The sequence below is a fragment of the Choloepus didactylus genome, chromosome 25, assembly GCF_015220235.1.
Source record: "Choloepus didactylus isolate mChoDid1 chromosome 25, mChoDid1.pri, whole genome shotgun sequence".
In the NCBI taxonomy this organism is placed as follows: Eukaryota; Metazoa; Chordata; class Mammalia; order Pilosa; family Megalonychidae; genus Choloepus; species Choloepus didactylus.
Window position 1 is genome coordinate 5,621,923 of NC_051331.1, and position 15,221 is coordinate 5,637,143.

Consider the following 15,221-nt stretch of genomic DNA (forward strand, 5'->3'; position numbering starts at 1 on the left):
AGAAGCTCCTATAGCACCTGGGATTCTTTTCCTCAAAACCATGATCATGGCTGCCATTTATATTTATTGGCGATTATTTGATCCTTATCTGCCTTTCATTTGGCAGGATGCTCCCTGCGACCTTGTCTGTTTGGCTCACCATTTTATCTCCAGTGCCAGGAACATAGTAGGTCCTCAAAAAAAAACTTGTTGAAAAAATACATGGATGGATAAATGGCCCCACTGCCTTCAGGATTGAGTTTGAGTGACTTGACCTGGCATTCAAGGCCCTCTATGACCTCGGGGCTGAGCTCCTGTTCTGGTTAAAGGTCAGAACAGAGACCAAAGGGCCCAAGATGCCAAGTAGAGAAAAATAATTCATCGGAAGCAGGAAGCTGGAGGCAAGGGTCACCAAGAGCCTATACTCCCCCTCCCCCAAGGGAGTCACAGAAATCTCAGAGAGACACTGGCCTTCCATGGAGCGTGGAAGGTTGTTCAAGTCATTATCTCTTCCTGGTTATTGAGGGGGCCTGCTGTGGGCTCCCTGGCTTTAAAAAAATCTTCCTTCTCTCTAGCCACCACCCCACTTCTCTGTTCCTCTTTTTCTCTCAACCCTTGCATCTAACCCCTCAGCAAGTCCTGTTGGTTCTACTTCTAAGACATGTGCTGCATCTGCCCACTGCTAATCCATTGGGCTGCCTCAGTCACCACTGGCTTTTGGTTGAACCACTGCAGATGTCTCCTCGCCATTCTCCCTGCTTCTGGAATCCATTCCCCAACACAGCAGTTAGAGAGATCTTCTTAAAATGTGAATCAGATCATGGCACTCCTCTCCCCCACAAACTGCCCACTGTCTCCTCAGTGCCTTTAGAATAAATACTGAAAACTCAGTGTCCCCTGCTGACCTGTGCAATCTCATACCCTCCTCATCTCTAGCCACCCTGGATCTCTCTTTCCAGAACCCGCCTCAGGGCCTTTGCACCTACAGCTCCTTCTGCCAGAATGCCCTTCTCCCAATGCTTCCCATGGCCAACTCCTTTGCATCTGTCTTTCCTCAAATGTCACCTCCCCAGAGACCCTTTCTCCATCACCCAATATAAGGATACTCACCTGGTCATTCTCTCTTGTGTCTCTGTTATTTCCCATACAGCACTTAATCTATCCAACATGAACTTGTTTATTTATTTGCTTACAAGACTGAGTGGTGCAGTCTGTCAGTCACAGCTGTGTCTCAGTACCTACGACAATGCCTGGCACACACTAGGACTCAGAGTTTGTTCAGTGAATGAATGAATGAATGACCATGTCTATCATCACTTCCCCTCCCAGTGTCCCTTTTAAGAGAATGCTCCCACTGTAAATTCTTCCTGAGCAGAAGATCTCCATATAACCTTGTTTTCCCAGGTGACCCAGGCATCCAGCCTCAGTTAATCGGGCAACAAGTGGATTCCTGGTACATGCTGGAACATCCAAATTCTCCAGCCCAGGAAGATGGAACTGGAACATGGAGGCTGAGATGATTAAAAGTTCTGTGGTGGTGGTGGTGGTGGGAGGGGAGTTGGGGCTGCAGAAACCCAGAGCTGGGTGCAGGTTTCTGGGTTTCTCAGGTTTCTGAGGGGTACAGAAACAAAGGCCCTCCAAGGAGGGGTGGGCAGTTGAGCAGGGAGACCCAGGAGCTGGAGCTGCACCCCTCCAGAGAGACCTCACCAGGATCCTGAATCCAAAACAGCCCATCCCCACCCCCCACCCCGACTCAGCTGTGCATGATGCTTATTACTGGGTGGTAATTTCTTGTTTGACATCAGCTCCAGGGGAGTAAGGCCCTTTCTGTCTTGTACACTCAGCACATAGTAGGTCCATCATGAATATTTATGAACTGATTTGATAAATGAGTGAACAACTGAATGGACAACGAGTTTCCAAGACCCTGGAGCTCCAGGTATTAGGGTTTGTGAGATCCTCTGCATTCCTTATATAAACCTCCTACTTCTGTGGACCAGTTTAGTGGCTTTCTATTTCAGATTCTTTCACACCCACCCTCCAAGGCAGCCAAGTTGGAGCTGTGATGTTTGGAGGCAAATGGGAATGGAGAAGTCATGGAAGGGTCACTGGGTGAGGGAAGGAAACTGGGAGGGGGTGGGAATCGGGGGGTGAAGACCTTAAAGAACTGAGTAGGTGAGAAGAGAGGAAGCTGGAAGGCTGGAGGGAAACAGGAACAGGTGGGGGGCTGAGAAGAAATCCTGGAAACCTGGACATAAAAGGCCAGATCTCTCTGAATTTCAAGGAGAATACAGAGAATTCTCATAATAAAAACGACTATTCTACTCAGTGATAACAATGGTCTCTGACACACACTGGGCACTCCAAGCTCTTTCTATGCATAAACCCCTGAAAGTAGCTCTGATGGGTTGGGGAGAATCTCAGAGGAGGCTGGGCTCAGGGATCTACATTCCTGGATGGCATTTCTGGGTCACCTAAGTGTCCCTGTGACTCTGGATTCCCCCTTCACAGTTGGAAAATGGCCAGGGGGCAGTTGTGAGGCCACCCTTGTTGGCTGTGAGATCTCGCCTTGCCAGGAGTCCAGGAAATGTCTGGGGATTCAGTCATTCACGTTCTGAAATACCAGCATGAAGGTCTGTGGCTGCCCATGGACATCCGTGTTTATCCACAGGTTCGCTGTGAACATATGTGCACATCTGTGACTATTAGGGGATATCCAGGAGAATACCCGTGAGTGTCAGGGGAAGAGTGTATGTATACGTGCATCTGTGTCCAGTTGCCCATGTCCATGAGCACTCACTTTGTGCGGACATTTTTGTATGCATTCCATTTCCACATACACTGTGCACGATCCATGAGCCCACAAGTCAGTTTGCATAATGACTATGTATCTGTGTCTATTTGCTTTTTTTGTCCTTGATCATTTGGGTCCCATGTACCAAACTACGTATCCATTTGTGTCCACCTACCTGTGTGCATCCTGTGTAAGAGCACAGGGGGTTACATCTCCCTGTAAATACCCGTGACCACCTGTGTACTACTTTGGACAGCCATACAGACATGTGTATGTCCCTCCAGAAGCCAAAGACGTATTACACCTCTGAGTTCATTCAAGAACGTCTGTGCCCTTCTACAGTAGATTGAATCATATCCCCTAAGAAAAGACATTTTCTTAATCCTCATCAATGTTCCTTTGGGCATGAACCCATTTGTAAATAGGTCCCTTTGAAGACGTATTATCAGTTAAGGTGCGGGCTCATTCGTGACAGGGATCTTCAAAGATACTATTTAGAATGGCTACACCGTATGCAGGTGGGCATTAATCTGCAGGACTGAAAGCCTCATAGAAAAGCCAGAAATGAGAGAAAGACACAGGAGGAGACCAAAAACATCACCATGTGATGGAAGCAGAGATGCAAGCCAAGAACCCCAAGCATTGCAGCAAGCCAGTACCAGAACACTACAGACTTTGGGGAGAACACATGGCCTTGTAGACACCTTGATTTTCGACTTCTAGCCTCCCAAACCACAGGTTGATAAATTCCTGTTCTTGAGACAACCCATTGTGCTATTTGCCACAGCAGCCTGGCAAACTAAGACACCTTCCATATAAAATTTTCCATATCCATTTGTGTCCACCTACTTGTATTTGCAAACCTTCCTACACCCTTCTCAGTAAGAACTGACATCTGTGTACATCCTGTCAGCTGCCCTCGGAGGTCTCCTTGATTAACTCATCAGCATTGCAGGCAGTCCTGAAACATTCCTGCAGAATTTTTGCTTTACTAATAAGCTTGGTGTCCCACTGAGGTCACACGGCACTCACAAGGGGTAATGGAGCCAGCCTTGGCTAGTGAGGTTGGGGATTCTTGGCTTCCTGGAATAACCAGAGAGAGAACTCACCAGAATGAGCAAATTTCCCTTCCTTTTCAGTGCACCAAATATCCCCACCAGTGCCTGTCTGCAGACCCTTAGTTGCATCTCAAGATATGTTTGTGACCCCAACTGCATTACCAGACTTGTCGTTATACAGAAGGCTGCATTACCTTGTGGGTTTTACAATGAGGACTGCATCATCAGATGTGTCTTTGTGTGAAGGCTGAGTCACCATTTTTTTTTACAACATTGAGGACCCCAATCCCTGGGCTGGGCATTATAGAGGGCTTCATGACAAGAAAGCAAAATTTGAGAAGGAAAATTTTCCCCTCTGCACTGGTAACTCCTCCAGGTGAGACGGGAAGGAGCAGGCACAGCTAGGGTTCAGAAGGAACCTAAGGGGCCAGGTGGGAATATAGTGGGAAATCAGGGACCCTGAAGCCATGCATTGAAGGGGAATCAGCAGTACATTGAGAGTTGGAACCCGATGGGGCTGGGGAGTATCAGGGCATGTAGCTGGGTGTGCCGGTTTGGATGTTTCATGTCCCCCAGAAAAAGCCATGTTCTTTGATGCAATCTTTTGGGGGCAGATTGATTAATCTTTTTGATTAGGGTGTGACCTTTTGATTGGATGTTTCCATGGAGATATGACCCACCCAACTGTGGGTGATGACTTTGATTGGATAATTTCTATGGAGGTGTTACCCCCCCATTAAGGGTGGGTCTGAAGTAAATCACTGGAGTCATATAAATGAGCCGACAAACAGAAGGATCTCAGAGCAACTGAGAGTGATATCTTGAAGAGCAGCTGCAACTAAGAAAGGACAAAATGCCCCAAGAGCAACACTTTTGAGAACACCGTTTTGAAACACAACCTGGGAGCAAGCAGATGCTAGCCACGTGCCTTCCCAGCTAACAGAGGTTTTCCAGACGCCATTGGCCATCCTCCAGTGAAGGTACCCAATTGCTGATGTGTTACCTTGGACACTTTATGGCCTTAAGACTGTGACTGTCTAACCAAATACACCTCTTTTATAAAAGCCAATCTATTTCGGGTGTTTTGCATTCCAGCAGCATTAGCAAACCGGAACACTGTGGTTCCTGACTGGTTCCTCCTAAGAGCTGTAGATTCCGTCATGCATCTGTAACTCCTGCCAGGGGATCTTGCAAAGACATATCTTGCCATGCCCTTGAGGAGAGAGGCGTGATCTCCCACGACTAAAATTCTTTACCTGAAAGCACAAGCCTTAGCACGGGATTGGGGGGAGGGCACGGACCCTGATGTACCCCAACACTCAGGCATGCCTTCTGATGCTCAGACATTCTTCCCATGAGTGACACACTCTGACCCACTCCAACATGTCCTGTGGGCTCAAATATAACTGGTGGCAATAGGAATCCACTGACCTATAGGGGCCTTCCTGCCGTGAAGACAGGTCCTGACACATTCAAACATGCTCTGACACGACCTGACATGTGGGGACACGCTCCAGCATGGGCTCACACACTCTAAGCTGCTCTAGGAGGCAGGTAGTTCTCTGGCCTCTGGCCAAGTTTAAACACCCCTAGTCACTTTGCCCTTCTGGATAGATTGATAAGGCAGTGGAGAGACAGGCTGTGATAAATTAAACATCGAGACACTGTCTGAGCATAAAGCTCTGCCTGGTTGTCATTGGCTGGATGTCTCCCAGGAGGCTGTAGGACCACAAGGTGGGGGAGAGGGCAGGAGAAGTGGCTCACTTAATTAATTAGTCCTAATTGAGATATCTTTGTAAATATCCCTCTGTTGAAGGACACGATCTCAACCGTTTCCTGGGAATTTGTCACCCATTTGTCTCCAGCCCCTGAGTATTGCAGAGATGACAAAATAGAAAGAGCACTCCAAAGGGCTGCTTGAACTATACTCTGATAATGACAGTAGCACCAAGGGACAGAGATACAGGCAGAGAGAAATGGGGAAACTGAAATACAAGGCAGGAGGAGGACAACAGGCAATGGGGGAGACCAAGGAATACAGGCAGAGAGATCCAGAAATAGGCAGACACACTCAGAGACAGGCTCTGAAATATGGGGAGAGAGCTACAGAAGTACAGCCAGACACAGGCGGGGAAACTTCGCAGCAGGGAGGGCCAGAAGTGGGGACAGATGGAAAGACCTCCTCTGCCTTTTCCTGCCTCACCCCGGCCTCCCCATCTCCTGGGCAAACCACCGGCTGCTGCAGCAGCATAACAATCAAGCCCGATTCCTCTTTGGCCCTAGCTTCACCCCCCTTCCCTTGCCCTCCCCCAATCACTCCCGCAATCATCTCCCTTGTTCAAAATGAGCCTCTGCAGCTGCAGCCCAGACAGCTGTTCCATCTTGGAGCCAGCACTAGAGCCTGACGGCTGGGTCCTAGAGGGACACCCTCCTAGGCGGCAGAGTGGAGTGAGAATGGGGGATCCGGAGTGGGGTGCTCCTGGAACTTGGATGCACCCACCCACCCTGGGTTCCCATCAAAACTTGGCCCCCACTCCAATATCTCCAAGGATCCAGACACCCCAGACCCTCTCTGGGGCCCTCAGTGGTTTGTGCTATGTCATCTTCTCATCCTCTCATCTCTTTGAATCTTTTCTGATGCCCAACACAGGACCTGGCTTTGCCCTCTTTCTGAGAATTCTAATTTCTCTCCCACCTTCCACCAGTGTCCTGGACAATGATACAACAACTATGGTGATATGGAGACAGAATTCCAGAGAAAGAGAGAGACAGACAGACAGCAGACAGTTATAGAGAGAAAGAGATATTGAGACAGAGGCACACAGACAGGATGAAACAGATTCAGGGAAAGAGAGTGACCCAAAGAGAGGCAGAGATAGAAAGAACAAAAGAGACAACGAAAAGCAGACATCAGGACAGCAGAGAGAATCACCAATATTCACTCAACAAACATTTATTTAGTGTCTACTATGTGCTGTGTTGATACACAGGTAAGACAGAGAAAGACAGGAATAAAGATAGTTGGTGAGACACAGAAGCTCAAAAAGACAATTAAAAAAAAAAAATAGAGAGGCTTCAAGACTGAGACAAACAAAAGAGGTGAAGACAGGAAGCCGAGGCAGCCACGGGTAGACCCTGTACCTGTCTTCCCTGCCCCCGGTGCCTCCGTTTCTTTCCAGTCTGGCCCCCTCAGCCTCCCAGTAGCAGGCACACTCAGCCATCCTACATTAAACTCCCTCAAAGTGCCTGCCCCACCCCCCGCAAGAAGACTGCTTTTCTTCCTTGCCCAGCCATTAACAGCGGTCAATGGCACTGTCCGTGGTGCTGACTCGGTGAGCTACGCATTTCTGTATGTTGGCACCAAGCTTGGGGTGGACTGGGTCCAGGGCAGTGGTCAGCAATCCCGATGGGCTAAGGCTCCTGCCTACCTCACCAGATCCTCAAACACGCCACCTGCCATCCCACCCTCAACACTGTTCCCTCGGTCTCTCCCTCCACATCACCACCTCTGCCTTTGCCAAGTCTTAGTCATTCTTCATGTCTCACATAAAATGTCACCTCCTCAGGGAAGCCTTCCCTGACTATCCACCCCCCATTCATGCCCTCGTAGTTCCCCATCTTCTCCTTCATGGCCTTTACCAAACAATAATTGTATGCCATTTGCATGACTGTACGTTCACTATGTCTCCCTGTGAAGTTTCTCGAGGGAAGGGACCATGTCTGTTTTGTTCACTGCTGTATCCCCAGCCCCCAGCACAGGACTTGCCACATAGAGGGCACTCAAAGACTGCTAGATGACCATGACTTTGCGCTGCTCTTTTGTGGCAAGACCATGCCATACCATTGTGTGAGAAGTTGACAGTGTGCATGTTCATTTACAGGATAGCAATTCAAACAGTGAAGAGTTGAGAAACAAGGATATGAGACAAAAGCTTAAAAAAAAAAAAGCATGTGGTTCTAAGCCATGAAAGAAGACATCAGGGACATAGAAATGCTCATCAAGGCTCAGGAAGAAGAAGGCACAGTGTTCTCGCAGGGAAGAACTGAGACCATTTGGAAAATACCTACTGCCAGAAATGGGAAGATACCAGCAACAAACAAGAGAGATAAGGCACTTTCATTCTGCTGATGGTAAACAAAAAATTACCAAGATGACTTCAGAAAATTATGAATACTGGGCAGAAAATAGAATCAGTTCACATAATAGGTTCATACAATAGGGTGGGGGCACTACAGCTGGAGGTAGTCAGAGGAGGACTTTCTGGGAAGGTGACATTTGAGCTGGGACCTGAGTGGTGAGTAGAAGCTGGTTGCAGGGAGAGCTGGGGAAGGGCATTTTGGGAGGATGGCACATGTGCAAAGCCCTGCAGATTGGAACAAGAAGAGTAGCAAGGGATGGGAGAGTAGTACTAGAGCAGAGACTCAGGCAGGCAGGGTCTTGTAACAATAACAATGACAACAATAGTGATAAGAATTACAATAATGATATGGGTTGAGCTGTGTCCCCCCAAAATATCTTTAAGCAACACAAGTGTCCATTAATAGACTAATGGATTATACCATTAAAAGATGGTATAAATACGAGGGAATATTACTCAGCCCTAATAAGGAATGTAGTTCTGATACATGCTACAACATAGAGAGCCTTGAAGACATCATGTTGAATGAAATAAGCCAGATACAAAAAGATAAATATTGTATGTTCTCACTTATATGAAATACCTAGAATAAGTAATTTTCATAGAGACAGAGAATAGATTGCAGGTTACCAGGGGTGAGTTGGGGGGTGCAAGGAAGAGGAATTTATTGCCTAATGACCATAGATCCTGTATGAGGTGATGGAAAGGTTTTCATAATGGATGTTGATGATGACAGCACAACATTGTGACTGTAACTAATACTACTGAGGATTACACTTGAAAGTGGTTAAAATGGGAAATTGAGTTGTATATATGTTACTGCAATAAAAAGGTTTGTTTTTTTTTTCTGTTGTTTTGTTTTGTTTTTTTTAAGATATTTTCAACTCCCAACCCCCCAGTCTCATAAATGTAACCTTTTTTGGAAGTAGGGTCTTTGAAGACGTGACTGGTTAAAATGAGGACAAACTGGATTAGGGTGGGTCCTAATCCAATAGGACTAGTGTTCTTAAGAGAAGAGGGGAGGAGACACACAGACAGGTGCTGGGGAGAAGGCCATGTGGAGATGGAGGAGAGATGGATGTGCTTCATCTATGAGCCAAGAAGTGCCGAAAACAGCCAGCAAACACCAGAAGCTGGGAGAGGCCAGGAAGGATTCTTCTCTACAGGTTTCAGATGAAGCATGACTCTGCTAACATCTTGATTTTGGACTCCTTGTCTCCAGAGCTGCAAAAATATCCAGTTTGGGGTACTTTGTTACACCAACCCTAGGAAACTAAGACGAACAGCTAAACTTTATAGGTGATCGCTATATGTCAAGCACACTGCTAGGCAAAACAATGCTATAAGTTACGTTCTGCTATTATCCCATTTTAGGGATGAAGAAACAGGGGCTCAGTGAGTTTAGATTTGGTCCAAGTGAGGCAGGTAAAAAGATAAAAGGAAGCAGATTTCAAACTCAGTCTAGAAGAATTTTCTAACAATTAGGTCTCTTGAAAAATGCAACAGGAAGCCTCATTCCTTTCCTACTCCAAACTCTTTTGAGATTCCCATCCTCTGACACTCAGGATGAAGCCACGCCCAGGTGCACTGGCCCAGGTGAACCTGCCTGGTCTCCAATTCCCAGTCTTGCCCCCACAGGTTATCCTCTCTCCCACAGTCTGTCCTCCCCCACATAGCAGCCAGAGGGCACCTGTGAGCTCCTGAGTAATGCCAAACTCTTCAGAACCTTCAGAGCATCCCATTTACTCATTAATGTATTTGTTTTTTACAACTTTTTTTTGAACACCTACTGTGTGCTAGGCTCTGTGCCGACATTCTAGTGGGAAGAATCAGACAACAAAATGAATCAGTCAACCATATACAGAATAGAAGGTTAAAAGTGCATTTTCTCCATTGGGAAAAATTAAGTTTGGAAGGAACATGGGAGGGTATGGGGAGCTGTAATTTAAATCTAAAGTCTTTACAAGGTACACACACACACACAATGTGGCTCCTCTCCTCTCTCTGCCCTCCTCTCCTCTTCCTCTCTCCCTTGCTTACTCTTCTCCAGTCTCACTGGCCTCCTCACTCTTCCCGCCATACTTCACCGAGCTATTTCTATCACAGGGCCTCTGTATTTGCTGTAACTCTTCCCCCAGGATATCCAAATGTCCCCTCCCTCACTTCCTTCAGGTCTCTGCTCAAATGTGTCAATTGCTCAGAGAGCCCTGCTTGACCATCCGATCGAAAATAAACCCCTATCACTCTCAGTCCCCCTTATTTCATTTTAGGTTCCTTTAAAGCACTTACCACCATCTTGATATAGATTTATCTATATCCCTATGTGGTACCTCCCACCCCTGCCCTAGAATTTCAGTTCCATGAGGACAAGGACTTTTATCCACTGTTATATCCCTGGCACCCAGAGTAGATTCTAACATGTATTAGGTGCTCAATAAATAATTTTTGAATAAACGAGTAAGTGGATGAATGAAGATGCCCTCTAAGAGAATTCTTGTTGCTTAGGTAAGATAAGGAGGGATCATTTAATGGGCAGGTGTTTAGGGTTGTTCACAAATGTTGGGCAATTACTCTCTGTCCAAGTGACGGGAGAGCCACAATTCTCACTCTCCTTGAGGTCAATCATGGCCATGTAACTTGCTTTGACCAATGAAACTGAGCAAAAGTAACATGTGTCACTTCCAGAGTGAAGTTTTAGGAGCCAGTGGGTAGGTGATTTGCTGTGCCTTCCTCTTCCTACCTCCGTGATCATGTCATGATGAAGCCTTTATCATCCCGGGTCCCTGGGTCAGCACCATGGACAGATTCCCCAACCCACCCCTGCAAGCCAATGATACACCGTGCAAGCAAGAAATAATCTGCGCTGTGCAAACCACTGATATTTGAGGTTGTTTGTTACTGCAGTATAACTCAGTTTGTCTTTACTGATACATAGTATCTGGGGTCTTTCCCCCCCAGAAAACTGTAAAGAAAATACATGCATTCTGAGCTTTGGTTCTTCATGGGGAATCCTGACTTTTGCTGGTGGCAACTCAGACCCTTCCCACTCCTCCCATGAGAAAAATAGAATACCCCTCCCTCTTTCCCCCTCCCCACCCCTTAAGGAGGAGGGAATGTGCAAGGGCATACTGTACAACGTTCAGGTAACTCACTTCAGGCCCCATAATGATGGCAGCCGCTGGCGATGGGGCTGAATTTATGATCCCCAAGCGAGGAGCCATTTTGCTGAAGGCTCCCATCCCACAGGGATGTTTTATTGCTGGGAGTTGGCCAAAGGTGTAGCGGCACCAGCTTTCTGGCCCCTCCTTTTGAGAGGTGGTCTATAACCACAAGAATGTTAAGCTGGTTCTCCAGCTTGGGGAGGGGGGAGCTGGAGACAAGCATGGCCAGAGGGCCTGGGCTCACCCTTACCTCACCACTGAGGTCGTTTTTGTAAGCCCAACATCTGCATCCAACCTTCTTCCACATGGACTTTGGGGATTTCTAAACCCCTAAACCTCCCTATGTTGGCATTCTTCCTACAAGTCCTCCTTACTGAGCAGCTACTACAATCTGGTCATTTCCATCTGTTCTCCCTAATCCTTAAGAAAGCAGGATTATTGATTTGGACACTTGACTAATATTTATCATAGGCCAACTGTACATCAGACCTTATAGTCTGTATCTTATAGTCTAATGGGAACTCCAAACTCTCCTTGGTAAATGAAGAAATTGGAGCTTAGAGAGATTAAGTAATTTCCACAAGGTTCCAAAGCTAGTCAACTGCAGGGCCAGAATTCAAACCCAGATATGTTTGACTCAAAGTCTTATCATTAACTGCTCATCTACTATGTCAGGCACTGAGATGGGGCTTTAAGCATCTACATGTTTAGCATGGAGGAGGAGTTCAATAGTTTGTTGAAAAAACAAATGCTTGGAAGGATGGATGGATGGATGGATGGATGGATGGAACCTGTGGATGGATGCAAAAAGGATAAATGAGATGTTGGATGGAGAATGAATGGATGGAGGGAAGGGTGGATGCATGGATAGATGGATAGAGAGATGAATGGATGAAAGGAGGGGTGTTATAGAAGGATGCATGAGAAACAGACGATAAAGGATAGATAACTGGAGAGTTGGGTGGCGAGATAGATGGATGGGTGGCTGGAAGAAAGGGTAGGTGTAAAGATGCATGGATGGTGGAAAGATGGATGGATGGGGGGACCTGGATGGTAGATCTCTCTTATAGATGATAGTTCTTTGAGGTAGGGATTAGCCACATTTTATAGATAAGAAAACTACAGCTCAGAGTGGTCACTGGCCCAGAATCATACAGCAAGTCAGTGGGAAGTCTAGATTCCAATATAGGTCTATCAGACACCCAAGACCCTTCCTACGGCTCCCTCATGTCACAACCCCCACCCCAATTCCCTCAATGTTTCACTCCACAGGGCCCTTCTCACAAGGCTTGGAGAGACTGAGGGCTGGGGTGGGAGTCAGGGAGCCTTTGGTTCTCAGTGAGTGATTTCAAGGAAGCATTGCATCAAAGTACTGTTAGCTAAAGATGGCAGAGTGGAGACCACTCCAAACACACACACATACTTATGGCAAACACATATTACACACAGGAATCCACCCACATGCTCTCAAAGCAGGCAGACACACATTCAGTTACACATTTGCACATACACACACTTCCAGAGACATACATGACCATACTTATCTGTACACCAAAATGCTTGCACACACATATGTACATGCTTGCACAGGTACATATGCACACACAAAGTCATAACCTAGGGACACATTCTTACACACTTATGTACACATTTCCCAGATGCATACCATATGCTCTCATTTACATATACACCTGCACATAACACATGCACACATTTACACAGCCTCATGCACCTTAGATGGTGGGGTCAGGGGAATCTGTCTTCTGGTTTCAATGAGACACCCTCTCCCTACCCATTCCTCAAAAGGCAATGGCAAGAAGGCTGTCTTATACTCAAGTATACAAACGCAGGGATGCACTCATTTAGACTCGCACTTATGTGCACACGTGCAATCATGTACCTCAAACCCATGGTCAGGAACACAAAATTGCAGGTACAGACTCAGATACACCCACTCCCTGACACAGTCACTCAGGGACACACCCATGCTCATTCTGAAATACACTGTCACACACAGGCTGACACACTTGGGCCCCCATGCGGGCAATGCACAAAAACCTTCTTACAACCCACACTCACCCTTCCCCCATACACACACCAAAACATATGTACTGAAACACATGCACAGATACACACACCAGGACATACCCAAATTCTTGGTGTGACAAATGGACACGGACAGACACCTTGTCACTTGTTGGCTTCAAGTCTGACAATTTGGACTGAAAGCCTTCACCTATGCCAAGCCCAATGCCACTACTCTCCAGGGGCCAGACAAATCCTGGACACAGCAGATGGTACACCCCACACCCCATCCCCAGACACACACACACACACACACAATTGCCTCCAACCTTTGGGACCAAAGAAGACCCTCTTTCCTTCCAGCAAGGGGAGGGCCAGAAGAGGTGGGATGGTCATTGGGGACTTAAGGAGACCTGGCGAAGCTAAGATCTTCCAGCAGAAGATAGGAAGCCCATCCCTTCAGCCCCAGGTTGACGGATGAGAGGAAGAGACCACCAGAGAGGGGAGGGGTGGAATGAAGCAGCAGAGGCAGAGCTGGAGAGGCTGAGGGAAGTTTGCCATGAAGGGCAACCCCTCCTGTCTCCCCCCACCCCAGGATCCCTACAGTGAACCTGACTGAGCCCCTCCCCCCACCCGGGGAAGCTCTATGGCCAGGGAAGTGGGAGGATGAAGGAGGGATAGAGGGGGGTGGGATGGGATGGAGGGGCAATTCTGCAGCTCCTGGAGGCAGCGTCACCCCTGCCCAAGCCTGAGACCCGCCTGCCTCCCAGGGAGGGCGAGTTATGGGAATAAATTTTCAGCACCTAATGAGACAGGTAATGAGATGGTGGGGGTTGGGGGAGGTGGGGGTTGAGGCTCATGCAAGGGGGAGAAAGAGTCAGACAAAAAGAGATAGAGTTAGACACCGGGTGACAGAGAGAAACATACACGGAGAGACCGAAATAGAGACAGAGAAGCAAAGCAGAAGAGAGAGAAATAAGAGTCGGGAAGTGCTCAGAGACACCTAGGGGGACCCTGAAGGTGGGGACACTCGGAGACCCCGAGAACCCCGAATTCAGGAGCAGGGTCCTTCCCAGCAGCCACCACACCCCCGCCCGGAGGTCTCACCCTCGGGGTCCGAGGGGCTTAGTCGGGACCCCGCGGCTCAGTTCCGCAGCCCCTGCCGCCTCCGCCGCGGGTGGGGGGGCGGGAGCGAGACTCGTAGGTGGTTGCGGCTCGGACACGGCTCACCATCCTGCTACTAATAAACAGTCACAATTGTAAGCGTAAGAGACAGGAACGGCGCGGAGAGGGCTGGGGGTCCTGGGGCTCCCTCCGCCTCCGCGCCCTGCGCCCCGGGAGGGAGCTCCCCACCCCACACCCCAGCCCCGGCGACGCGCGGGGAAGTCGAGGCAGGGGCGGGGACCCGGGGACTGCGGCGGCGGCGGCGGCTGCGCGAGCACCACGCCCCCCCTACCCCCGGGAGCGCCCCCAGCGCCGCGGCCACTCACGATTTTCTCCGAGGCGCCCGCGCGGGACACGGTGCCGTTGAGCCCCACGAGGGAGGGCAGCGTCTGCGACATCCAGTTGGTGACCATGGCCATGGTGCTGAGTACAGCCCCGATCTTGAGCAGCGGCACCGACATCGCGCCCGCGCCTCATGCCCCGCGGCCGCTCCGGCGCTCAGGTGGCCCGGCCGGCCCGGGGGACGCGAGCGCAGGCTGTGGGGGGTCCGGGCTGGGGGCTGCCCGCGGGGCTCCGGGGACCGGCTGCGGCTCGGCGCGCCTGGCGGGCTCCGCTCCGCGAGCGCCGCTCGGCCGCCACCTCCCCCCCGCCACCTCCCCACCGCGCCTCCGCGCCGGGCACTTCCAGCCGCCGTGACGTCACAGCTCCGGCCCCGGCCCGGCGGGGGGCGCCCGGGCCGCCCCCACCCCTGCGCGTCGCGCCCCCCCCCACGCCGGGATCGCTCCCCCACCCCCAACCGGCGGCACCCCCCACCTCTCCCACCACCCCCAGCCGCGACACACGCAGTCCCGCCCCCCGGTGGTATTCCCTCTCCACACCCCCACCGTGGGCGGCACCCCCC

General features: G+C 49.4%; 1 protein-coding gene across 3 annotated transcripts in view; it reads right to left on the bottom strand.

Annotated features, from left to right (window-relative positions):
• The window catches only part of OLFM2 (olfactomedin 2), a 66,183-nt gene that overhangs the window by 35,547 nt on the left and 15,415 nt on the right, over positions 1-15,221 (bottom strand). The window contains exon 1 of one of the 3 annotated variants that reach the window (XM_037818190.1): positions 14,647-14,913. The exons of the other annotated variants lie outside the window; for them this stretch is intronic. Within the exon in view, the coding sequence (XP_037674118.1) occupies positions 14,647-14,781 (135 nt within the window). The 5' untranslated portion in view covers positions 14,782-14,913. Of the gene's footprint in view, positions 1-14,646; positions 14,914-15,221 lie in introns of those variants that run through there. 3 annotated transcript variants of the gene reach the window in all.